Source organism: Gallus gallus, chromosome 17 (assembly GCF_016699485.2).
Source record: "Gallus gallus isolate bGalGal1 chromosome 17, bGalGal1.mat.broiler.GRCg7b, whole genome shotgun sequence".
Taxonomy (NCBI): domain Eukaryota; kingdom Metazoa; phylum Chordata; class Aves; order Galliformes; family Phasianidae; genus Gallus; species Gallus gallus.
In genome coordinates this window covers 3,850,118-3,876,433 of record NC_052548.1, presented here as the reverse complement: position 1 = coordinate 3,876,433, position 26,316 = coordinate 3,850,118, and the positions used below count along the sequence as shown (strand labels likewise).

The 26,316-nt window shown below is 47.4% G+C and overlaps 1 protein-coding gene across 2 annotated transcripts in view; it reads right to left on the bottom strand.

The window, feature by feature from the left end:
* Window positions 1–26,316, bottom strand: part of PAPPA (pappalysin 1) — a 176,024-nt gene that overhangs the window by 18,949 nt on the left and 130,759 nt on the right. For both annotated transcript variants that reach the window (XR_001464480.4, XM_415522.8), the window contains exons 14-20: window positions 23,713–23,881; window positions 17,794–17,977; window positions 14,811–15,021; window positions 14,045–14,216; window positions 10,524–10,671; window positions 7,384–7,493; window positions 1,034–1,105 (exon numbers count right to left, since the gene is read on the bottom strand). Coding sequence is in view for 1 of the 2 variants with exons in the window: in XM_415522.8 (XP_415522.5) it covers window positions 1,034–1,105; window positions 7,384–7,493; window positions 10,524–10,671; window positions 14,045–14,216; window positions 14,811–15,021; window positions 17,794–17,977; window positions 23,713–23,881 (1,066 nt within the window). In the remaining variant the exon portion in view is untranslated. The remainder of the gene's footprint in view (window positions 1–1,033; window positions 1,106–7,383; window positions 7,494–10,523; window positions 10,672–14,044; window positions 14,217–14,810; window positions 15,022–17,793; window positions 17,978–23,712; window positions 23,882–26,316) is intronic.

Sequence of the window (26,316 nt, the reverse complement as noted above, 5' to 3'; positions counted from 1 at the left end):
TTTTCATTTAGGGAACAACTAGACAGAAAGTATTACATTGTTGGAGAGTTATTACCCTCTTGGGCTCAACATTTGTATGCGAAGGAAACCTGTCTTTCACTTCAAGAGAAATCGTGCCGCACAGCAGTGTGGTCTACTGTGTTGTGTCAGATTTAGGAGCTCTGTGCCATGGTCTACCACTGCAGGCAAATAACTTCAGTGTGCTTGTAAAATTGGGTTACTGAGTGCCAAGGGCGCAGTTGGTGCTGCAGAAAGCTGGGAGATCTGGGTTTGAGACACAGCTCTTCCAGAGCATGTCCAGACAAAGCTTCTTCCTGTGAGTTATTCCATTTCCAAAAAGGGCATGGGGCTGCCCAGCCTCATAGAGATGCCACAAGGGTTGACTTCTTCATGTCAGTCCTGGTGAGACAGTCAAGTGCTGGCACGATGGAAACTGTATGACCAGAGAGATGTGAACCAGTGCTACTTACGCACTAGCAATATTTTAAGAGTTCTCAGACTTGACACAGATTGCTGCCAACAGAAACATCTCTCTTCAAAATAACTGCTTATTGCAAATAAGACAGAAGACAGTGAGCATGATCTGCTCACTGTTCAGCTGCACTGTCCATCCAGTGGCATCATTCCTTCCTCTGGCTTTTTAATCTCCACATCACAGTTCAAAGTCTAGCTGGCCTCAGAAAGAACTGGTCCTCTAGTAAGATGTCAGAAACAAATAAATAACTGAAGCTTTTTGCAGTCTTCCAGGAAGTCCCACATCCTGGGAAATTCCAAAGGTCGGCCAATTACATTGAGCTGTTTGATCATGCTGCTCATGCAAGAGTCACCCAACCATCAGTTTTAGAAAAAACACCAGCTTCACCACTGGATGTCACAACTGGTGCGGGAGATTCTGTTTAATTGACAGGACAGCCAGGGCAAAAGCCTGTTTGCCCCACTGGAAAAACATTTCCAGCCCACATGGCTGCAGTGACTGTGACCATAACATGTAGGAGAGTAAGCATGGCCCATCTGAGCGAATGCAAATACTCACCTCACAGCCTTTGACACAATGAATCAGGGAAGGGTGAGGGTACCACTTGAGTCCCGCTGTGCAGACAACGCTCTGGAGGAGAGAAGAAAAAAAAACAAACATCAAGTTAAGACAAGGAAATCAGTGTACAGAAAGTCAGCGTGCTGGCTCCTATGGCCCTACTGTACTTAAGCAATGAAGTTTAGTTCCTAACACCTCTTGTGTTCTCAGGACCTGGCTCTCCTCCAGGTATTTACAAGAAGTGTTGGACTTGACACTTGCAATAACAGAACATTTGAGAGTAAAATAATATTTAACATTTTCCCTAAAATGTCATGTCCAATATTTCACACACGGTGGGGGAACGTAGCAGAAAAAGGCAAAGGAAGGGGTCCACTGTCCAGCTCCTGGGTAGTGGGGAGGCATTTTAGGAATTCATTTAAGGGTTTCTTGGTGCTGCAGAGCGTTGCTCTGTTTTGCTGCCCGCCATATCTGTGCTTCCTGAAGATGCAAACAGCTAAAGGTGGACTTTCAGAAACATTTTCACACCATCCTTTAGATCTTAAATAGAAGCACCTCCCACTACACACCTTCAAAATAATCCCCAAAAAGGACAGCATCATCTGTTACACTGTATGAGCTTTATAATAGTTTTGGTACTGACTACATTTATAGGTTTTCTGTAAGAAAAAAGTTGAAGTGCCTAGTTTTGGAGAAAAATGAGACACCGGCCTACTCAAAGACGCACGATGGACAATCACTGTTTGCCTATAGATGTGGAAACCGAGATTTTAAAGACTAAGAGGCTTGGCCAGTCAGTGACGGTGGCAGTTCAGTACCATGGAGGTCCACGTGATGGGACAACCATCCATGCACCATGACATTCACCAGGACAAGGATCGCTTTGGGTTACCTTCCATGGATGAAACAATGGCCAACATGAACATGTGGGTACTCATCAAAGGACAGGGGCTGGGGTTGGACGGAGGCCTGGGGAAGGAAGGGATTAACATTTGGGAAGACCTGACGCACAAGCCATCCCTCCCCCTGTTTATCCAAGGCCTAATTTAATCCATCTGCAGGGGAACCTCAGCATGTTTTCACAGTTTCTGTCATTTGAGGCTTACCTGGCGCGTGCTAGAAAAAGGACTTTTATACTATCTGACTGGGGCTGTTTATCTTTCCGATGCTCTCGGATTTTCCACTATTAGTCAAGCCCGGCTTGCCCCACCTGCCTCACAACAGGGCCCGTCTGTGTGAGCGGGGCAAGGCAGGGAGGCTGCAAGGTGCGGGGGCCCTGCGGTGTCAGACGCTCCTCCAGCACACTCCTGACAGGCAGCTGGAGATTTCCAGCCTGTTGCCTGCCACAAATGGCAAGAGGTTTTTTTTTTTGTGTGTGTGTGTGTGTGTGTGTGTGTTTTTTTTTTTTTTTCCACTCTGCTGTTTATTGCACTTCAGAGGGAAAATAAAGGAAACTTTTCCAGGTTTCAAAATAAACAAGACCAGTCAACAGGCTGGGAGGGGGAAGCACTTCAAGGGCCTTTGAACCAAAAGCTGAAGTAGAAAAACTCAGCCATGCGCCTCCCATATCTGAGGCCAGCCAATGAGCAGGAAAAGTGCCCTTCCATTCAGCACCTCACATTTCTGGTAAGAAGCATCAACATCTACACAACCCCTTGATATGTGCGAGCACGTGGAGCAACCAGAAGGAGCCACAGCCCTGAAACAGGCTCTTAAGGAAGGAGGTTTCCAAGCGAGACCAATCCCTTGCAGAAGATGCACTATTTTCCAGGCCCTCCCAGTTTTAAAAATCCAGCAGCTACTGAATTTTGTCATTCCCCTCAGAGGAAGAGATGGAAGGTGAAGTCTCCTCAAGCACAGATCTCTGTTCTCGCTCAAGGCTGCCTTGAATCCCAGTGGCTAGAGCAACTTTTGGCTGGCCAGCCTCCAGGAAAGGGTGTGCAGCCCCGGGCTGTAGCACAGCAGAGCCAGCTGACCCTGCATGACATCCATCACTGGGTCAGTGGGACACTCATACAGCAGCTGGGAAAGGCTGTGGGTCCCAGCAGATAATCAGAGCTTTTCATCACAAACACCACTCAGCTCATCTCTCTGCAGCAGCCAGGATGTGCCAAAAGGATTCAGATGGACAGTCCTGCACAGGAATGTGTGCCAATGGCTTAGTCCCAGTTACTTTGCCTTCTCTTTAGATGACTCATTGCTAGCAGAGACTATTAGAGCTACTCCAACTAAGTTCAAGCCTGCTGACATCCACAGAGCTGGAAGCAGGGTACACTTGGGAAAGGCCCTCAATCACAATTCTGGGTCCCCCTGCTGGTTTTCCAAACCCAGATTCACACCACAAGTCCTGCCTGTGCCCCCAGCCTGCTGCTGGGCTGAGGGGGAGCGGGACAAAGAAGAATCTGGGCCAGAAATTTGAGGAATGAAGGAAGATTTGGGTAGCTGTGTATCACTCCTCCTTCTTGTGGTGCCAAGAGGTCCAAAGGTGCAGGAGCGCAGTGTAGGGCAATGAGATAGATGGAAAGGAAGGAGGGTTGCAGGCAGCACTGAAGGAGCCTTGTTAACACTACCAAGATGGCATCAGTGCACACAGAAGAGAAGGCCACACATGCCAGGCGGTGCTGAGGAAGCCCAAGTACCACAGCGCAGGCCTCACCCCTCCCTGAGTCACTGTGGTGACACATGGCTGCCTGATGGCCCGGCTGTCCTGGTGCTTCGGCTCCTGCAGCACAGCTGCCCTCCCGCCTGGCCTGTCCCCATCCCAGAAATGCCATTCAGCTCCAGCTGCGGTTTGGTGGCTGTGACTCCATCTGCTGCGAACAGAGAGTAAGCCGGGATGCGCTCCCACAGTAGGTAACAAAGAGCCAAGAAAGCAAATCAAGCTGTCATTTTCTCCTTGTGAGGGAAGACCTAGCGCCTCCGGCCGCGGCACTTCCCTCCCCATTGTGGGACTAACACAATGACGTCAACCATTTGCGGCCTTGCAGAGGGGATTAGGTTTCCCCAGGAGAGACCTCAGAGAGCTCTCCTCCACCTTAGATGGGTCGAGTGTCCCCCAGAGCCCGAGCATGAGGACTGGCATCCACCAGTCTCAGCGAACCCTCTCCTCAGGCACTAAACGAGCACAGCAATTAACCATGAGGGCTGGTGAAGGGATCGGTGCTGCTGACAGGGCAGGGAGACATGGTTCATTGTGGCTGTGGCCTCCCAGAGCTGCAGGTGGGTGGCAGCTCCTGCACTCCTGGGGCTCAGGGCCTACATTGCCCTAAGCTGTGACTCAGTTTCCCTGCCTGCAAAATGAACCTGACGCTCAGTGGAAGGGAAGAAAGGAGGAAAACTGCAAATCCTACCTGAAGGGGACAGATGCTGGTTGCTCACGTCATTTTTTATATCTCCTGAGCACCCAAAATTGCAGGAATTGTAGTGTTCAGGTGCAAGGATAGGGGGAAACGTATTGCTACTACTGGGGCAGCATCCCCACTCTCTCAGCCCCGCTGCCAGCCAACCCCTTTTGAGGCTGTCCCACACATTGACACAGTATTTGGCACAAAGGCAAGCGCCCAAATTCAGACAACATGGGAAATTAGGTGTCGGCACTCACTGGGAAAGAGCTGTCAAGCTGTCTTTCTGAGGCACTTCACTTTTTTCTCTTCGCTGCCTTGTAGTCAGCCTTGGCAGCTCTATCTATAGGTGTCTTCAACAGCTCGCTGCCCCTTGCACACATGCAGCAAATGGGAAATCACAGGAAGAGCAATGATTGCCCCAAACGCAGTCTGCCACAGAGCAGCAGACACACAGATTGCAGGTGGCTTTTTGTTCCTGCTGAAAATGATTTGGGAGACGCTGCAAATTTGCACTGATTTCAGCAATCAGTTTCAGACCAAGCAAAGCAACTCAAAACCTCACAAAAAAACACATGAATGTGATGACATTTGGTTGTTGTTCCTGTGAGAAGACACTTGATTTCTAAGCTTATTTCATTTTTCTTAAGCAAAAAAATTATGAAAATACTCGTTTTTCTTAAACGACACGAAAATAGTTGGAAGTTAAATACTACATTACGTTCAAACCCAACATGGTTTTCCTCCAATTTTTTGGTTCACCAAAAATCACAACAACAACAATCTCTCTCTGGTTGGGAGAAAACATTTTTTTTTTTCACGTTTTAATTTGACAGAATTTCCAGCAAACTGAAAAATCAAGTGATTTGCACAGCTCTGCTCTAAACAGCCCCCAAAGGAGGGATGGTTCCCTCTTCCCACTTTGCCTCCATAGCAGCTGTTGCTTGAGCAGCCACACACAAATGCATTTCTTTCTTGCTGGCTCTCCCTGTGTTCTATCTGTGCACGTCGTCCCAAATGCAAGTCCCCCAAACTGGTTCTACCTTTGTCTGCTGCTCGTACCGCACTGATCCATACATTATTTGTGCCTGAAGTTAAGTAACAGAAAGTGTTTCCCTTGTATCACTGAAGTACTTGGAGACCAACAAAGACGCCTGTAAATGCAAGCAGCTGGTCGCTTTGCTCGCATGGCACAACAACGAGCTGTCAGCAAACGTAAATAGAGACAAATATTATTAATGATATATAGCATATGGCCATGGGGACCTTCCCCTGAAGCATCCAAATCCACATCTCTCCAGGGTCTCCACTGGCAGCAGCAGTTCCCACAGCACAGGCTCCCTGTGAGGCACAGCTCACTGTGGGTGACATCCTCTGTCTGGGGAGCAGAACAAGATGGATGTCTCACAGCTACCAAACCCCCCCGTCCAGCATCATCCCACCAGCTGTCTACTCTATGGGTCTCCTCTCAGCACTGTGCACACAACTGCTGCTTGACAAGCAGAAAGCCCTGCATGACCCAATGGGACTGCCAGGATGCAGCTCTGCGTTCCAAGGAGACATGAGAGCAGAGCTGTTTCCTCTGCATGCCCCAAAAGCCTCCCCACCACCATCCAGCACGTTCTCCTGCCTAAATCTCACCCTCTGTCTACAAAGTGTTAGTGGGACAAACCTGCATCTACTTTCCAATTGCAAGATCCTCCACTGTCAAGGCAAACAAGGTCTTGTTTACCACGGTACTCTGGGAAGCTGTGATTTTGCCTCCATCCCTCACTCCCCTCATCCCCCCTTTACCACTCTGTGTTTTCCCTGCTGCCTAATGAGCCCTCCAGAGACCTGAAGGTATAAAACTCATTACAGCTCCCTCTGCGCACCCGCATCAATAAACGAAGGCGCACGGCACAGAACGGGAGGGAAGCTGTCACTTTATTTCACCATGAATTACAAAACCACTTTAAAGTCTAGCACTCGGGAAAGGGCCAGTGAGAAATTGCCCCTAATACAGATAGGGGTTTTCTTTATGTTCCGTGCCAGAAACTTGGCAAGGCCTGGGCTTAGGCAGTAATATAATCTCGCTGCCTGGAGGGAGTGGGAAGTGGGGACGGACACTGTGAGCTGGTTGTATTCTGTGGACTTACGTTCCTCACCCCTTTCCAGGGTTTATTCTATTGCTCTGTACAGCCCCATGTGAAATAGGGAAATACAAAGCAACAGAGATTTTCAGAGCAGCTCCCTAACAGCAGCCACAGCACGTATGTGTGTGTCTCCCACTAATATCCATGTGAAACCAAGCAGCTATTTGCTGCCTGCACACAGCTGAGCGTGTGTGTAAAGCACTGTGTATAGGTGTGTGTGCCCCCATGGGGGCTGACCCATAAGCTGGAGGGCACCCAGAACAGCACGCCGCAAGTGGTTAACGCTGCTGTGCTTCTGCAGCAGGCAGAGGGAGAAGAGGTGACCTCTGGAAGGGGCTGTGCTGAGCTGGCAGCTCTCACATGCGGGTGAATGGGGGGGTGGGCAGGACCCAGCCAGCTCCGCTGCTTTGGGAAATGAAATACCCCCCTGTATCAGCTTCTTTTGTCAGCCAAAAGCAGTGCAGAAAAATCCAGCCCTACCACCCAAAGTGTGCGAAATACTGAAGAGGAGGAAGAGAATAAAACCTGGCGGGTGCCCGTTCTCTCATTTTCCACCACGTTCCTGTATGAATTGCAATCCCTACATCAGCCCCTTGGAGGTCCTGAGTGGATCTGAGCACGACGATTGGGGGCCCCTACCTTGAATGGATTTTCATTGGGAAATCACAGAGAGAGAACAACTTGGAGAGAATGGCACCACGTTGCTAGAACAACATGCAAAGACACTACAAAATCCAGGAATTATTTTCTAAAGGGCAAAAGACCTCTCTCACACATTCCCCTTCGCTGGATGAACCATGGCTAACTGACAGTTTGCTCACTGCACACAAACATGTAGCAAGCGACGTAGTTAGCACAATTGCCAGGCACTGACCTTCACTCTCTGAGGGTTCATCCAGTGCTGGATGTCCTGCACGGTCTCGTTCACACGCAGGAGGATGGGCTCATGGCTGTGGTCCAGACACGAGGTGGTACACTCTGCGCCTGCACAAAGAAGGAGATGATAAAGCTACAGGACAAAGCACGCAGCTCCTTACCCTTCCAGCATCCTTCCAGCTGAAGGACAGGATTAGGGCTCACTTTTCCTAAATTGCAATTAGCAGTCAGCCGTAACTATCACGTATCTTCTAGCCACATGTGAAATGCTGAGTACAACCCTGCATCTCTGCAGGCTGTAGGGGTGCCAAACACACCAAGGCCTTTTTGTATGAGCTGCATGTCTAGGTGCTTCTCTGGCTATTAACTCCAGGGAAGGGGTCAGGTTTTGTCCTTTCAGATCATCAAGAAAATGTGAAGTTTTTTTTCCATTCTGATTGCTCTTTCAAGCAACGGGGCCGATTAAGGTAAGGCTGCCGAATCCATCTCACCTGTGACATGACATAATCCCATCGCTTCGTCTGTCAGATTTATGGGCCTTGAGTAACAGCACTTTAGATGTGACCAAGCCTAATGGTACTGCAGGCAAACTACCACCTAAGTCCCATACTTGATAAGAAGAATGCAGAGAGGTAACGATAGCTTTCTTCACACATAAACCTGTTTTTTCTCTGATTAACTGTCATACCCAGTGGGAATCCTGTCCTTTCTTTATTAAAACATGCTGCGATCCTCTGCAGCAATATCCCAGAGCCCTGTGGTGACACAACCATAAGCCGTAGTGTGTTGGACCATTTCCCCCCTGGAAAATCACTCCTGAATGGCACAGCTGCTGCAAACATGTCATTAGGATTTCTGCACTCCCATCAGCACTGGGGGAGGAATTAATCTCTGTGCTGGTTTGGATAGCGCTGGCTGAACACACACCTCAGCCTGGAAGGGCAGATTAGGTGTCTGAGGAATTACCAAAGGTGTGGGGGATTCGTAGTGACCACGACTGGATGCTATTATTTTCTCCACCTGCTTCTGCCTTCTCACATCCTCTCTCATGGAGGAGTCAGTGGGAGTGAGCAGACCTTGCTCAGCCAGGGAGGCCTGGGCAGCACTTGGGGTTTGTTTTGCTTTCCTAGCACAGGCAGCAGCAGCTTCATGGACTGCTGGGTTAAGTGCCCATAGACACCAACCCGACTGCAAGGGAACAGAAGGAGCATGACTTCTCAGAAGGCTTCCCAAAATCACCCAAATAGGTGAAAACCTGTGGTGGGTTTGGCTGGAATAAAGTTAATTTTCTTCATAGAGGCACATACGGTGCTGTATTCCAGATTTTTGATCAAATAGCAGTGATAACACACTGATGTTTTTTGTTGCAGCAGAACAGTGCTTACACACAGCCAAGGACTTTGCTGCTTCTCCTGCTAGCAGAAAGGCCAAGGGCGTGCAAGAAGCTGGGGGACATAGCCAGGACAGCTGCCCCAGACTGGCCAAAGGGTTGTCCCATACCATACGGCATCACAGTCAGCAACAGAATTGGGGTAAAGGAGGAGGAAGGTGGGGTGGGAGGGTGGGACATGACACTGGGAATGATGGCATTTGTTTTCCCGATAAATCACTATGTGTGACAAGCCTTGCTTTCCTGGAAGTGCCTGAACATGTGTTTGCTGATAGGAAGCAGTGAATAGATTCCTTGTTTTGCTTTGCTTATGCACATAGCTTCTGTTTTATCTAGTAAGCTGTCTTTATGTCAACCCATGAGTTCTTGTACTTCTCCCTTTCTGATTCTCTTCCCCATCCCGCTGGGGGAGAGCAAGAGGTTGTATGTTGCTGAGCTGCCTGTGGGGTTTAACCCCATCAAGACCCCAAAAACCTGCTCCCAAAAGGTGATGCTGGACAAACTAACAAAGCGTGTGGTATGTCTCCATCTGCTGAGGATAAGAGCCAACGGCTGCTGTGCCCTCTGAGTGCTGCTCCTCACATCTCCAGAGGATCCCACCCACCTCCTGACCTCCGGGAGGGCTGCAGGGTCCCAGAACGAGGACCACCAGACCCCACATCAAGGCACAGCACTGGTGGCCAAGCCAGCAGGGCTGGTAGATGATGGAGGACAGCTGTGGGCCCTCCTGCTCCCAGCCCCCAGCTGCTCCCCCCTCCAGACCAGAAATCCAAATTTCTCTCTTTGCAAAGCCCTGGTAGGTAACCTCATCTCAAGGGTAAAACACCTCGCCACATTAAGAGCTGCCGCAGCCCGCTCACCGCCGCGCTATTTACACTTACGGAGAGGAGCGGGCCTGAATTGTTTTGATATACGATCTGTAATTGGCATCATTACAGAGCGATGATCTCATCCAGGTCGTGTTCTCCTCCCCGGGGAGGGAACACAAGGCAGCTCGCGGTCCCTCGCGCGGCTGAGATATAATGAGGGAGCTGCAAAACGAGGAAATTTCTCCAAGTTCAAAGGGACGGGCAGGGGGGTGGTGTGGGGCTGCAGAAGGGGCCCCGCAGGGCTGCTCCCCCTGCAACCCAGGCAGCAGGGGTTGAAAGTATAATACAGCATATTTTCAGTATGGAACGTATGCCTGGGCGACACAAAGCCAAGCTCAAAACATCTCCCAAAGCTCTAAAGTCCTTGCAGAGTGACCCCAAAAGGAAGGGGCAAACATCCTCACACGGGCTTCTGAACAACTGTCATAGCAAAGGGGATGCTCGGCTGGCCTCATCCCCTCTGGAGAGTGCTGAATGCTCCTGCTGCTGTGCTTCCCTGCCTGCACCCTGCTTTTTTGGCATCAAAGTGGGGGGAGGTGGGAGGGGGTATGGGTGTTTGTGTAGTTGAAGGGCATTACAAAACTGTCAGAGCAAGAGTGGCTACAACCTCTTCCCTTACACTGAGGACTCGCTGTGTCTCTGGTACAGTCTGGCTTGCTGGTTGACCAGCTGGCCAAGAAGGGACATGATGAAACTGGGAATGCTGGAAGGAGCAGGCAGTCAGCACGTTATCTGATGCATGGCCTCCCAAAGCAGCTTCCTGCCCTCAGCAGCCCCTCACTCAGGTAAATGGCTCCATAGCATAAAGTGACCTCAAGGACTTCAGACTCCTTCCTCCCTCCCTCTCATCCTCTTCCTCACCCCCCCATGCCCACAGACCTATGCCGTATCCACCGGAGCACTGCAGCTTCAGGTGGCTGTTGAGCTGCGTGGGCAGAGCACACTGGCCCTGCATCTCCCTGCAGAGATGAAAGGAGCCGCTCCAGGTGCCATCCTTCCGGCAGTGAATCACATTGCTTCCACGGCCCTGGGAACGAGACAAGGAATAATAACAAGGACAGTCACAAAAACAACAGCAAGGACAGCAGACGCAGGGTGAGAAGGGAGAAGCGGGCAGAGCCAAGCTGGGAGCAAAGTTCTGGAGCTGGGAGAGCCCCAGGTGGGACTGCCAGTCCTGGGGGACAAGGAAGGACTTCTCTGCTGAATAATAAATAACAGGAAGGCTGTGTTGCACACAGAAGCACACACTTGCCTCCTCTATGCAACGTTATGTCTTTACAAGGTCTTTGCAAGGTCTCTACATTAAAATGGATCCACTCTAGCTGCAACAAAGGTGCATTCACCCCATCTGCCCTCTTTCCTCTCGCTGAGAGGTTTGTGTTGACTGCAGACAACCTTTTCCCTCATCCATTTTCTAACTAGTTGCATCATATTTGTCTCGAAAAAGAAAGAATCCCCAATGGCCATCTGAAGGAGGAAGGGAAGCGGGACACGAGGGATGCTTAGCAGGGCAGAACGTGCTCTTTAGAGCTTGGCTGCCTTGAATGACAGCGAGTGAAGTGGCAGAGACAGATATGCACAGAGGCAGGTGTAAAGGAGAAACAAATCCTCTGGTATGGGAATGGGCAAGGAATGGAATATGACATTTCTCTTATAGAAAAGACTCTCTGTACAGTACTGAAGAATGAATACCAAAGTCCAGGGAGAAATATCATGCCCTTTAGAAACAACAAAGCAGTGAGTAGGCAATCTTTTGTTGGATCTATCCACGTAGCATTGGAGATTTCTGCACAAGCTGTTCTGCAGGAGCTGTGAGCCTCACTGCAACAGGGCAGTGGGGACATTCAGCAGGAGGGTGGCTGAAGTTGGGCTCCAAGCCTCCCACAGTGACCCTGCTCAATGCAAGAACCAGACAGGATCTCTGCTTCTCCTTGCATTGTTGCCTTTAGTCTACTCACACTGCTCTTGGAGGCTGGGCTGGATATCTTAGTGGATGCTGTAGTGTGATCTCTATACTGGGATCCCAGTTCCACCACAGATGCTGAACTTGCCTTTGGAGCTTTTCCCTGAGTCCCATGCCCCTTGCTGCGTAGGGATCTGCATAAGTCACTTGTATAGATATGGGAAATTGTACTGCATTCAGTGTTAGCCTTCTATTTGATATCCTAATGTTTTTTTTGTTTGTTTGTTTGTTTTTGCTCAGCTTTGTTGATGAAAACAATGTTTAGTGAGATGCAAAGTGGTCTCATTAGCAGACTACTGCATGGGAGCTGCGTTCCCTCTCAAGACATCTGGCCATTGCCAGACATAATAAGAAAATCTTATGAAAGCATAATGGAGCAGAGGGACTCAGGACGTGATCCAGCTTGGTGACTCCCACCTAAAGGCCAGTTTTGCAGAGTGCAATTAATTTAGATCTGACCACTTACATGATTTGTGCAGTGTGCAGAAATGGAAGACCCTTGCTCTGGGTGCCAGGGGAGGCACCTGCTTAAATGACCATTACTCTCCTGGTGATTAAGAGATGCCATCTGTAGAGCTGAGTAATGATCTTTCAGCACGGTGACCAATTCAGGAAGAGATGGCTAAGTGATAATTGAGCACAATGTGCTGTTTTAGCAAGTCTGTTGCACTTCCACCGCAGTTTGCACGCCAGGATTCAACTATGACTTCTAAAGGTGAGCCATGAAACCTGATTTACGTTCCTAGAGTTGGCTGTGCTTGAGGGTACTATTGTGTAGTTTCTGCTATGTGCTCAGAGATCCCAGGATATCCATTGCTATAGTAACATCCTGTCCATCATTCCCTGACCTGCAAAATCTCTTGTGAAAATCCCTGCTGGGTTTCTTGCTTGGATGCAATGTGCATTATCACCTTATATAGCTGAGAGAGACTTAGTGGGGTTTAATCCTTAAATAATTAACACCTCTCAAGTGGTTCTGGCTTGTGCCAGGAGTCCTCCTTCTTCTGTTGTCTGTTTTCTGGGATATCTGGAAATACCTTTCTCTGCAAATCCCTTTCTTAGGATGTTATCTGTTTCTTTGCTCGAGGTGCTTTTGCACCCAAGCAGTCACTACAATCTTCCTTACACTGAACAGAGATGTAGCTGTATCTCTCACTTTCCACAGCCCATTTGTTGATGTAACCCTAACTCCAATCCCTGCCTCTCTTCACATCTAGCTCCTTCCAAAGCAGCCATAAGGCCCTCATACCATTTGTTAGTGCCCTGGTGCAGTCCAAGAAAGCAGAGATGCACAAAGGTGCTGTATCCCAGAGTTTCCCACCCAAACTGCACCCATCTGTGCATTTCCTACATCACAAAAAATGCACAGCAGCCAAACCAAACTTCTTTAGGGTGCTCTGATACACAACCCTGGGCTCTGCCTCTCATCTCCATGAAGTGGGGCAGGGCAGCTTTTGCAGGAAACAAATGCAGTTTTCCAGCCTCAGAAACCTCACTGCTGTCTCTGCTGTAGCTGTGGATTTTAAACGTTTGGAAAAGGTATCAGAGGTGGGTTTTGGATCACTGACATCATAGCAGGGCTGATCCCTTTTTCATACATCCTCAGGACTGATATTACACGGCTTCTGACACAGCACTGCGCTCTCTGCAGCGCATATAGGAACAGTAGCTTCTATATCCCCACTTTTTCCTCCCCAGCATATGAAGTGGCAGCAGCACTTCCAGGAGAAATTACTTATTTCAGAACTATAATTAACTCTGGTGAGGAAAACTAAGCATTTCAAACACAATATTAAGGGCCAGACCTTCTTTATCAGTGAACACAGTTCCTAGGTAATCAAAGGCAATGTGCTGATTTATGCCAGATGAGGATCTGACCCTGATGACTAATGACACCTTGCAGCCAAAAAAACCACGAAAGTTTAGACAGTTCACCTGAGCAGCGATAACCCCTATAAATCATCACATGACATATACATAATGGTATCACGAAAAAGAGCTGGAGAGAAAAGCAAAGTAAAACAGAACGAACAAACAGGATGAGTGCATGCACCTCATACCCATTCATTACTACTTCTTTCCTCCTGTATTAATGTAATACCAGAAACCAGATTTGATTACACCTACCTACATCATAGAGCCACTAGAGCAGATTTTCCAACCAATTATTGTCCAGCCAGTCATTCCTTGCTACTCCTCTATTGTTAACAGTTAATAAATACCATTACTACAGTCTTAAAAATATTTCCAGGCTCTCTGCAGTAGCTCTCTTCTTCTACTTTAATTACATATTTCCCTTCTCCATCTCTCTGCCTCTGGTCTCAGATGATCTCAAGGGAGGTTTGGCACTTGGTCCCTCCAAGATCACAGTCCTGAAGGACCATAAGATAAAAACTCACTTTTACGGTCTGAGATGGTGAGGATAAGAGAGACTCACCGACTGACTGTCGTCATCTTCACATTTGATCCTGCACTCGCTGTTGAACTGGAAACCATTGGAGCACTGGTAGAGCCCATGGAACTTGGAAGGTGGAGGGTCACACGTAACAGGCACACAAGCACCTGGCAGCCATGTGCCATCCTGGGTGCACTGGATCTTAAAGGCCCGCCTTCCCATGCAGAAAAAAACACAAGACCGGTTAGTGAGCAGCTGACTCAGCTAAGAGCCTTTAGAGCTTCTGAGTTCTGCTAGCAGGTGCAGGGGATGAGAGTGCTTGAGCTTTTAACACCTGGGGAACAAATCCTGAATGTGCATCATGAGGTCTCCAAGTGAAAATAATGATTATTTGCAAAGCCAACATTCAGCCTGAACTCCTCTTTTGGCCTTGAACATATCTCCCAAAAAACTGTTCCCTAGCCTTGTGGGCTGTGGTTGGTTTGAAGTGGGTTTGTGCCGAGTCAGAAGGACAGGACAGTACAACTCTTTCCCATACAGTTTCAAAGGGGACTCCCCAGTCTGCATATCAAAAAGTATCTCTAAGGTAAAGTCTGCTTTTGAGCACCGGCAAAGATTTACAGAGAAGCCCAATGGAGTGAGGTGCCAAATGCCCCCTTGAAAGTGCACAACTGCCTTCATGTAGGAAGTATTCAGTGGTGTTCCCTACAGCACCCTGCTATAATCTGCTCATCTTTTTTTTCCAAAATCTTTTTGACCTGTGGCTTTCTGAATCATGCTGACTGCACGGCATTACTATTTTACGTACTTTCTTGCTTTTCTGGAGGATCCAGGGACATGGTAACCTGGTTTGCATTTGTACTTGCAAAATGAGCCCACTTTGTGCTTATCTTCTAGGCAACGAGTAGTTTGAAGATCTGCATTAGGGACGATGGATGGTGCTCGGCACATCAGTTCACACAGAGCCTCTGGGAAGGACCACAGCCCATCCTCCATGCAGGTCAGGTTGCTGTTGTTCCCTGAGAAGGACAAAAAGCAAAGTTAACAACAATCAGCAGGAGTGTTTTTATTTCCCCAATGTCATTATACCCATAATATATCAACAGCCACCTCAGTTGGCTCGGCACGTTCAACTGTCCTATGCATCTTCTCTTTCTACAGGATGGCTTTAAATCATTAAGGACTCTGTTTTCAGGAGACAACAGGCAGACAGTGCTTATTTCAGGAAATGCTATAGCATAAGTGAAACCTCACTGGCTTTGTATCCTTTTGTATTTCTCTTCCTTATTTTGCTCTCTGAAAGAAAGCCTACATCGTACATCAGCTCCCTCCTCTCCAAAGCCACAGAGCTATCCACCTTAAGGCAGCATTCAGTGCCATTACATTCCTCATCCTTCTTCTGTGTTCTACCCGTTCACTGAATTGGTTCTTTTTGTTTCAATTTTGAGCCCTTTGGAGTAGCATCTGTTTGTTAGCATTACAGTCACTACTCCAACACATTGAGGAGCTGTTCTCAGCTGAGGACTCTCAGTCCTTGGGGACTACTGTGATAAATATGATTCATAATACTCATTAGAGACCTGTTTTCCTTAGGAAGCTTTCCTGGCCAGCACCTCACAGGTAAAAGGTATGACAGATCTCCTTGCCTCTGCTGTGACCTACTTGACTTCAGAAGGTTAAGCTAAGAGTAGCTTTGTCTCAGTGCACTTCACATTCTTTGTTATTTTATGCTCTATGTTAAAAAGGAATAAGCTTTTCCTAAGAAACAAAACACAACTATGAGCCACTAACCCTTCAAAAATCCCTAATACTCTACTGAAATCCTTGAGCATTGCTGCAGGAACTCTTCTCAACCCACAAGGCGTATTTCCAGCAGTCAGCCAACTTTGGTGTTATCCAAAATAATACTGACAAACTGCAAACCCCACAGCAATGCCTCCTCCTTGAGAGGGAAGGAAGAGAGCCTGGGCACGATGCTGGAATTCAAAGAAGAAAACAAAAGGCTCTGGAGGGCTCAGGAAGTTATGTGGAGGAGCCCTCCTGCCCTTTCCACAAAGATAAGAGAAGTTTCATTAAATCAGCCCTGGCTTTCTCTCTCCCCTCCCCAGCTGCAGATGATTGCAGAGGTATTTTGAACAGAAGAGAGCTCTTTTCTGGAGCACCAGCATGTTCCTCTGACTCATACAGCAGCTCTGCAGACCAGTCATGGTGATATCATACTACCACTGCAATGTGATAAGCTGTGACATTACCGACGGTGCTGTCATGACGTCAGTGATTGAATTAGGCATGAGTCATTTGAATGCCATTCTCCAGAAGTTTAGTGGCAATATCTATTAGTCATCACCGATGGCTGTACACCAAGTGGTGCCATTAACTCACAGCTCACAGAGTGTCTGGACAAAAGTGAAGTGATGCTAAAACCCACAGCTGCACTCCCTGACCCAGGGTGGGTTGTGGGTCCTGCTGCTACCCCTGCCAGAGTCACCAACTCTTGTTGGCCATGACTTCTACTCTCTGAGGCTCAGCCATTTGGATGCTTGGGGATAATTTTACATTCATCCACGTTGATTAACATCAGTTCATTTAATGGAAGGTTTCTGTACCCATGGCAGGGGGGTTGGAATGAGATGATCTTTAAGGTCCCTTCCAACCCAAACCATTGTACAATTCTATGATTCTACGAACATTGTTTTCATGCTCTCCCTCAAAAAAAAACTCCAAGGATTTTCAGTTAAAAAAAAAACCTCCTTGGTGAAAATGATCCTCTGAGTATGCGAATGGAAAAAGGGAATTCTTTGATAAAAATCTCCCCCTCGAGCCTTAGCTTTCACTGTGAGTTGGCTTCTTGTGGTTACCTTCCCAAGCCTGAGTTAAAAGAATTGAGTAATTTGGTTATGTACAAAGGAATCAACAAACATATCCTTTCACTGAAACGTGGAATACTTCGCATGCCTCTTCTGGAATGTGCAGTGAATCCTTGCAGAGGAGGTGACACCAAGTGTACAAAAAGAGCTTATACAGCAATTGTACCTGAGTCAACAACAGCAGTTAAGATTACTTCAGTGCAAGGTGACATGTTTATTTGGCTTTCATGTTCTTTCAAATTAACAGTGATAAATTTTCTTGTTTCCTGAGGACTGGATCAGAAAGGTGAACTGACAGTGAGCAAAAGAGTGGATGGTGCTGAGCAGGATGGGGATGCTACCAGCAAAGCAGCAGGGAAAATGGGGGAGAAAAAGAGAGAATGCAGCAGAGAATGTTATTTTTAAGAATGAGAACTTGCAGAGATTCTCAATCAAGAAGAAGAGAGAAAGTCAGAATTAGAGCAAGACAAGTGAGCAAAAAGAGAGAAGTGATGGGGTGGATCAGGAAAAACAATGATGGGGGCTGTGCCACTGGGATGTGGAACTTTTCAGTCTTCTCCCTCCTTTCCAAGCACGTGGAGGAGGCATAGAAGGGAGACAGGCACAGAAAAAAGCAAAGGCATGGGAAAAGATGAGAGTTCAATTTGATTGATCCCCATGACTTTTCTGTGTTTTGGTTGTATGGAAGTAATATTTAGCGTCGTTCCTGCCCGGCCAGCCACGATCAAGCAAAGGTCAAAGGAAGGTAACAGAGAGATGCAAAGGAACTTAGCTTCTAATATAAATAAACCTTCCCTAGACTCTCATAATTCTTCATGCTTAAAATATCATAAAGAATTCTAAAAAACAGCGAAAGTAACATATATTACTGGCATCAGTCTGTGCTAGCTGTGCAGCTATTCCCAGCTCGACACCCTCTGTTACCTTTCAGAAGAGCAGGAGGTCTGCACGTGAAGGAACATTTCTTGCCATAGGTGGTCCCCTCGCTGCAGTTGAACGTGGCTGGGTAGACGTGGTATTGATCTGGGACACCGCAGTCCACGGGCTCACAGGTCACCAGCTTGCTCCACTTCCCATCCGTGCAGGTCATGGTGATGCTGGACTCCGTCTGGAAGAAGACACACAGCTACAGCCACCACAGCCAGCAAAGGAGAGACCAAAGCTGTTTAAAGCCTAGTTACAACCATTGATTTTGTGTCTCACAAGTAAAGTAAAACAAAGTCACTGGAGTGCCTTCGGGCACCAGGGCCATGCACACTTGACAGACAGACTCCTCCTGTAGGATTTTGCAATGGATGGAGCCAAGAGCATCCTGCCCATATGTTTACTTGGCAGAAACTCTCAACAAAAGAGGTTGAATAGAGTTAGTGACTGTGCTCTGACTTCCCTAAAGCCACTGTAATGCCAATAGCTACAGGAAAGCTACACTTCTATGGATGTGAGGAATAATCCAACAACGCGGCCAAAAATCAAGAGACCAAAATCCCGAGAACAGAATAAACAACACATCTGCCTTCTAACCAAGAAGGGAAAACGGTCACAGATTAGATGTGGTGACTTTGAAAGCACGACTCTTCCCCCCATACCAGAATAAAGGGTGGGATGGGAGAAAGAGAAACGTGAGAAACACAAACATGAGATACTGTGGAAGGGGAAGATACCAGTGAGGAATCTGACCAAGCTGTACGGCAGCACTCCTTTGTCCCTGGGGAATATTTTATTCAGGCTGGTAGGCTCGCAGAGATTTGCACCGCCAGCCATTGATCTGGCTTTATAAAAGGAAGGGAGATTTTTCTAGCACACATCAAAGAGACCTGGATTCCCTTTTTGCAAAAACACCCTAATGGTTTCAGCAGAAGTTCAGACCTGTCTCTCTTTGATATATGGTTGCATTCAGAATGGAAAAAGCAGTCCCAGAGCTGAGAAACTGGACACTTCCCAAGTGGGCACAAAACCCCTTTTCTAGACCACGCAGTTTATTTAAACAGGGAGCACCGCTGATAGAAAAAAAATGCCTTTTCTACACATTTAGAGTAGCACATCTGGGGATTCATGGAACGCTCAGGTGAAATGACACTCTGTGTTCTCATTCCAGTCATTTTGCTCCCCAGTGGCTCTTAATTCTTTATTGTCCAGTGGATTGTTTGCACTATTATATACACATATTCTGTAGCTGGATGATGACTTGAAGATGCCTGTGCTTTCAGGAGGTTGCTGTGTAATTCTGATGGCCACAGGAGAAGGGATGACAGCATATTCCCATGTCTTCATATTGCACGTGCACAGCAGCAGCACCACACTTGTGCTCCAGGCTGGGTGGCTCCAGGAGATAGCAAAGCCTGCATCCCCTTAGCAGATGCTGTTATTGAGTAGTGCTCTAGCACTATGGCTGCAGGGCACCTCAACAGCAGGAGGTTAAAACATAAACCCAAGGGGCTATCCAAACATAAAGGAAAAGACACGGGTCTGGGACTGTATTCTGCTGGATGCTAGCTCTACACTGAGCACAGGGAAGCTCTATCAATGACGGAGCTTCCACTCCAAGAACTCATCGCTTAGTCTTGGTGTGATCTAGTTTGAGAATAAAAGATTGCTCCTTCTAGCTGATACCTGCTACTGAAACAGTGTGGGGCACAAGGGGATTCCCAACGACAGGACTGCACATCAGATGCTGCTCTACAGAACACCAAATAGAGTTCAAATTACAGAATATAATGCAAAAATGGAAACAGATGCAATACCTGTGCACAACAGTCACACCTTACAAAAAAAATGGGCAAGAATGCTTTATCCAAGCTAGCACTTGTGAGAACATGGTCTTTGTTAGCTGAAGGCTGCAGGTCACGATAGCCTTTTGGAAATGCAGCATCCCTGGGGCCACCCTATCTTGGAAGTCTGATCTCCTGGTACAGCTATACCTCACTGTGCTCTCTTTCTGCCTTCTAGAACTCGATGTGACAAAAGATCAGTTTTCACACTTTCAACTCTGGCATTTTGCCAACTTCCCCCAACAGAACCACTAACCAGTCTGGAAGAGTCACCTCCTTGCAGACCCATACGCCTTCTCCTCTTCCTGACACACTGGCATGGCCATTCCCACGCAGAGAAGCAGAGCCCATGTGGGTAGGACCTTTACTTCTCACCTTTTTCCAATAATTTATTCCACACTTTATATGACGGAAACTGAGGTTTTTCAAGGTCAGACACAATAACGAAACATTTTAGAGCACGTCTATCACAAAGCAGCATAACTTCAAGTGATAGGAGTGCATGCATGTAGCAGAGCATAACAGAGCCAGCTTCCCACCATGCAGCAGGATGATGGCTTCGACTGAAAGTGCAAAGGACAACGCTACCGCAGAAAGCATTGCAGATGGCACCCACTGGCTTACAGCTTCTCCTTCCTCAGCATGCCACGGAAGGGTGGGATCACCGCAGCACCAGGCTGCAGGACCTCAGAAGGAAACACCTCGGGGTATTCGCATACAGCACAGCCCAAGCACTGCTGCCCTCAGATCCGGCTTCGGGTCTTTGTGGCAGCATCTGCGCCTGCCTTTGCAGATCTCCCACCTGACGCCTGAGTGGGCATGTGCCTGTTTCGCCTGTCTGCTCTGACAAGGTCACCCAGCACACAGCAGTCCGCGCAAAGCACTTGGTTTTCTCATCTGGTTTATTAGCTGTCACTCTGGGCACTTTGTGCTGCTTTGACTGGCATAGCAGCAACCGCTTCCCTTCACGTCCTGCCTTCCAAAAGAGGCTTAAGGAAGGAGGGAGGGCAGGAGAGAAGGAGAAAAGAAGAATTAAAAAAAAAAAAAAAGATACAGATTGAAATGCAGCGGAGAGGATGCAAATTTAAACAAATCTAGTGTCAGAAAGATTTGTTTCTTGGGACTTTTAAGAGCTTGGGAGAATTCATGTCTCCTTCCTGCTGCCCGAGATCCCAGCTGGCTCCTTCTTCAAGCGATGCTTCACGTGTGAAGTTTCCTCTCCTTAAAAATGAACAGCTGTGCCCTCCCCTCTAAGTATTCTTCCACTTCTGCCCACTACTGTGCCTCTAATTGAACCCACATGAGCCTTGCTTTCTTTTCCTGGCATGATTGATGATGCCTTTGCACAACATTAGGGAGCTGCTGGGTTTTAAATAACACCTCTTGACCAGAGCAGCAGTGGTGGTAGCTTCAAGGAGAGATGACAACAAGGAACTGAATGAGTGGGGCTTTCAGTGAAGGACAAGGGGGAGGAAGGCAGTGAAAGACAAAGGGGGAAGCAGGAGAGAGAAGAAGAAAGAGCGATGGAGTTGTCAGGGGGGTGGGAGGACATCGGGGGGAAAATGAAAACATCCCAGGATCTTCTTTGTGAAAAAGATACGTGATGGCTTTGCCTCCATCAGTATGGCAGCCCATTTGTTGCTGTTGTTGTTGTTGAAATCCCTAAATGAAGATGAGAGAGAGCCTCGGAGAAAGAAAACAGCTCAGGTTTGGTTTTGTTTTAACGACAGCAAATGGTCTCTGCTGCACATGGTGCTGATGTTTTTAGGGTTTGGTGATTTTATGGAGTTTTACAGGGTTTGGGAACAGGAACTTCTCAGAGAGCAAAGATGAATGAAGTTTTTTTCTCCCCAAGATTTTTTGGTGACTTCAAGAAGACACAGAGGCCAGAAAGTGCAGGAACTGTTAGGATGGTTTTCAAAAAACCTTTAGATGTAAAAGATTGATTTGAAATGTGACTTGTGCCCTGCCATCTCCGAGGTGCTTTTGAAAACTTTGCTTTTAATTCTCTGTTCATCCTTTTTACTTTTTTCCTGCCTTTCAGTGAATTACAGAAGATGGATGTGGTTCGGATGCTGAACCAGAGTGTCCTTGCTTGTGTGTCAGCTGTCATCGGCATGCTGCAGTTGTGGGCCACCAATGTTTGGACTGCTCTTTGAGGCAATGGACCTCTCCTTCATCTCCATCCCACCCAAGAATGAAGTATCAGCACGTGTAAAACTCCTTTCCTTCCTCCTCCTCGTGCAGCCCTTCATGCTGTCAGTTAAGCAAGAAAAACACAGCTCTTGTCCCACCAATCAGTCTAACCAGGACACAGACCCAACTGAATGACAACAGTGAAAGAACCACCAGCTTTATGGAAAAGCATGAAGTCCCATGAGCAGAGATAACAAGCCACGTATCCCATCTCATCTCCAACTGCTTGTGATCAGAAGAAGAACCAAAGCTGGGAAAGATTTGTGGCAGGAGCACCATGCAATTCAATACAACACAATGTGAAGAGTCCAAACCACAGATTCTGGAGTTGCTCTGATAGTTCATTTCTTGCATGCACGTTCCACAAATTCTGGCTTGAAACACCTTACAGAAAGAAATAAAACAAGATGATGGGGAAAGAAACTGTCTGTTCCTATTCAGCAGATCTCTGAATCACATGCATACGCTTGCAAAGCATGTGCTGATAGTGCTCTGCTGATCAGGGACATCTCTAAGATGCTTCACTCCATCCCTGCACAGCACAGAGCAAACAAATCCATACGGCTCTCAGATTGTATCAGTGGAAAAAAGACAAAAAATGCAATAGTAGAGCGGAGTGAGAGAGAGGATGTCGTAATAGGCAGTGAATCGCATTAGCTAAGGGTGCTAAAAGCCTCCCCTCCTGACATAAGAATCTGATCAAGGCTCCAAAACCAAACTTCTCAGAGCAAAACCATATACAGTTGGCTGAGCCTCCCCAAAAGGTCCTTTTTGCATTTAAATAACGCAGCGCTGGTGAAACACGTTTAGGCTGTTTTATTTGGTTTTGGATTCCTGTGTGCTCAACGTACAGATCATTTCCAACTATTTCCTGGTTCAGCCATTCAGGCTTGTTTGAGAACTTGTTTTCTGTTCTGTGAAATTGCTCAGCTGGAGCTGGGGTTCTGGTGCTGATGCCAATTAGCATGGAAGAGGCCCAGCTCGCGGGGTCCTGTATTTGTTTTGTAATTGAGTTGAAAGGGCTGACTCATTCCCCTCCTCTCTGTCTCCCCTCTCTGGGAGCTCATGAAGAACATGATAATTCACAAATACAGACAGGCTGCTGAGAGCAGCTGCCTGCCCCCAACTCCAGATATGCATGCTGTCCCCACAACAGGCAGGAAGGTGCCAATGGAGGCCACCACCATCCCATCATGACAAGACCTCTGTTTCTAGCACACCCCCATCTACCATACGTACATTTTGCCCACCTCCCCAGGTAGTGCATTTGTACGTTTTCCCAGTGCTTAAGGAAATTGGCAGTTCTCCTGAGCGCCCCATGCTCTGCATTGGGCCATGCTGCATTTGTGAGATTGGATTACTACAGGAGGACAGCAAACAAAACCCAAACCACTGGGGTGAGTTCTCAATGCTTTGGTTGGAAGCAAAAAGGTTTACGCGCTTCCCACCCCCTGATATGCATTTCAGTGTGCCGGGAAGCAGGTGGACTGCAATGCTGCAAAGGAGTTAAGACACTGTTAGCCCCAACACTAGGAACGAAAGGAGAAATTTTGCTTAGATACTGCTAAAAAACAAACACCCCACTCCCCAAAAAACAACCCACGAAACTCCATTTGGTTGAGCAGAGCCAGTGAGATCAGAGATGGCCTATGCACACATTTAAACATTTTGGGTTGAAGATCTCTAAAACTGGGTAACATCTGAGATTTGCTCACTGTCAGAACTTCTTCACGCAGTCAGATGGCTCCTACTTTCAGAACAACTATTTGGATAAGGTCCTGTCCCAAGGCTGAGTTGCGATTTTGGGTTATTTCTCAACTTCTCCACACCCATTTGCTCATCCGCCTTTTATGGGTCACACAAAACCAGCAGCACAAACCTGGCTCTTGCTGAGATCGTCATCTCGCTGGACCTGCAGAATGTAGCCCGTCCTGCAGCTCACGTTGCATTGGGCTCCGTTGTACCAACCGCCCCCGGTGCAGTTCAGCAACGCGTTGTCGATCTCCAGCTTCTGGCAGTCGGTGGCTTCACAGGAGTAATGGACACAGCTGTGGGGAGACAAGAAGTGGCATTTGCATTCAGTTCCTTTAGTTCATTCCAAAAGAAAAAGCAAGCTTGTGTGCCAGGCTGCAGGGACATGGATTGCACTCTGGATTCACTCAGCAAAGTGCTCCTGACCAACGAGCACACCCTTTAGCTGCATCTTCTCAAGGACCGGGGCAGTGGGAACGGTGATGACAACGAGAGCAAATTACGGGTCTTGTTGCAAAAGGGAAGAGTCTGCCAAGTCTGCAGAATGGCTTTCTGTTCTGCAACACTCTCAGAGAGAAACAACGCAAACAACAGCACCATGGCCCTCCTGTGCTGTACCAACATGCATCTGTACGTCCCGTGTGAGCAATCCCCCTCCAAGAGCAGTGCTTGTGCCCCATCCAAGCTAGAGTCCCTGCTGAATTCAGGATTGCCTGATACTGCCAGTGATAAGTGTGCATGTGTGTACGTGTGAGGAAGGGTTTCTCTTATCTCTGCGAAACTCGATAGCAATCAACACATCCATTTTATTCCACTTCACAGGGAACACCAAATATCAGTCGTGTAGCTGTGTTGATAAGCTCTTATCAAGCTCAGCAGCATGCTGTCATTTCAGATCTCTATGGTTGCTGTCCTGCCATCCATAAAATGTTTCCCCAGATGGAAACTCACCGCTCTCCCTACAGTGAGTTATTCTAACATTCCGCATAACTTGTAAAAAGAGCATTTTGTTTTATTCTGTTATACACGGAGATGTCTAGCAGACATCAGATCTTTAACCATTTCTGATGACCTGAGTCAAACATTTTAGCACATCACCAAATGGAGTGTGGGACAGTCCCTCAGCTCCAGGGCAATGAAAGTGTTGAGTATCCTAAAGCCCATGCAAAGATATTCTGTTGGATTAGTGACACATTTTCTGGGGTTAAAGATTCCTACAAAGCAATTTGCCTTTGCTGAGAGTTAAAGTGAATTTAAATTAAATACAGATAAATTCTGAGGAGGGAAAATCTTGACGTCATTCACCAACTTTATGGGTGAAGAACCCACACCACCAGAAGTTACAGAAGGAAGTAATGCATCAACACACACCTTTTGAAACTGATTACAAGTGAGATATTCCTATCTCCTAGAAAAAAGGTTAAGAGCCACCAAAAAGCCATCCTCCTCACTAAGCACAGGACTTAGCATGGCCACGATGTTTTGCTGTGTTCCAAGTGCTGTGCAGACATTATCTAATTAATTTTTGAGACACTCCTGCGAGACACCTGGGCTGGTGCTGTTATGCCCACATTAGTGATGGAGAAGCACATTTGCACATGTCTCTGCTGAGCTCTGTGCCAGGTGAAATGACAGCATTATGCACCTCCACAGCTCATTTCTCTGTCCCAGACTAGTGCTACATGAGAAGTGCTTGCTGCCTGTAATTTAAGGTTGCTTGTTCAGTGGCAGCCCTTCCCTGCAGTGTGATGGGCTATACACAATTCCTACATTCAAACAGATATTATTTGTTCATCCTGCACAAAGTATTGACATCAATGGGGCTGAGGAAGAAGAATTCTGCCTCTACAATGGCCAACTCAGTACCCTCACACACAACACATAGCATGCGGTCTGCCAGCAGCACAGCTGATAAGTGATGCTCATCACAGAGCACAATGACCCTCCCTTCAGTAGGATCCCTCTCTACCAAGGGCTTCACACATGTTTTCCAATCACTGCAACTCACTGCCTGACCTACCCATTTAAACTGCCACTGATTTCACTTTTCACTGCTGAGTAAGGCTGAGTAAGGCACGAGATGGGGGAAGAACAACTGCTTGGTACATCCTTGCACCCAGGTGGACTCCTCCTGCAAGGAAATGAGGTCAGAATAGACAGTGCCCAATATGAATCAGCCAAGAGTGTGAATTGCAGCACATGAGGCTGCCTAGGACAGCTGGGTAGCCACCAGTTGAGTACATCACCAGTTAATCAGAAGAATGTCTGAACATGGATGCTGAGAGAGCGTAATCGATGAATGATGCCTCACCAAATCCTCACTACATGTCCCAGTTCACCTACATGTGAAGTCTATGCATTATTTCATTCCCCTCCATTTTTCAGACAGTGAAGCTGCCATATGAGTTCCTTGCATGCCAAGACTCCGGAGACACGGAAGTTGACTCATTGAGGAAAAAAATGAACACCACTGCCAAGCCATTCTCAGAAGCACAATATTGCAAACCTTCATGCCCATTGCAAAACATGCAAAATCTGAAAACATTTTTGCTCAAAACTTGGAGAAATAAAATAATGGAAGACCTATTTCATTTACTGTCTCATATGAACCAATGTTCAGCACACTGATGTAGAACTGAATTCAGGCTTGAATGGCTTCCAAGGGAAGGATGAGCCTAAGAAAACTTCTGCAATTTGCACAAAGAGAAATCTGGAGCAACACCACCACAAA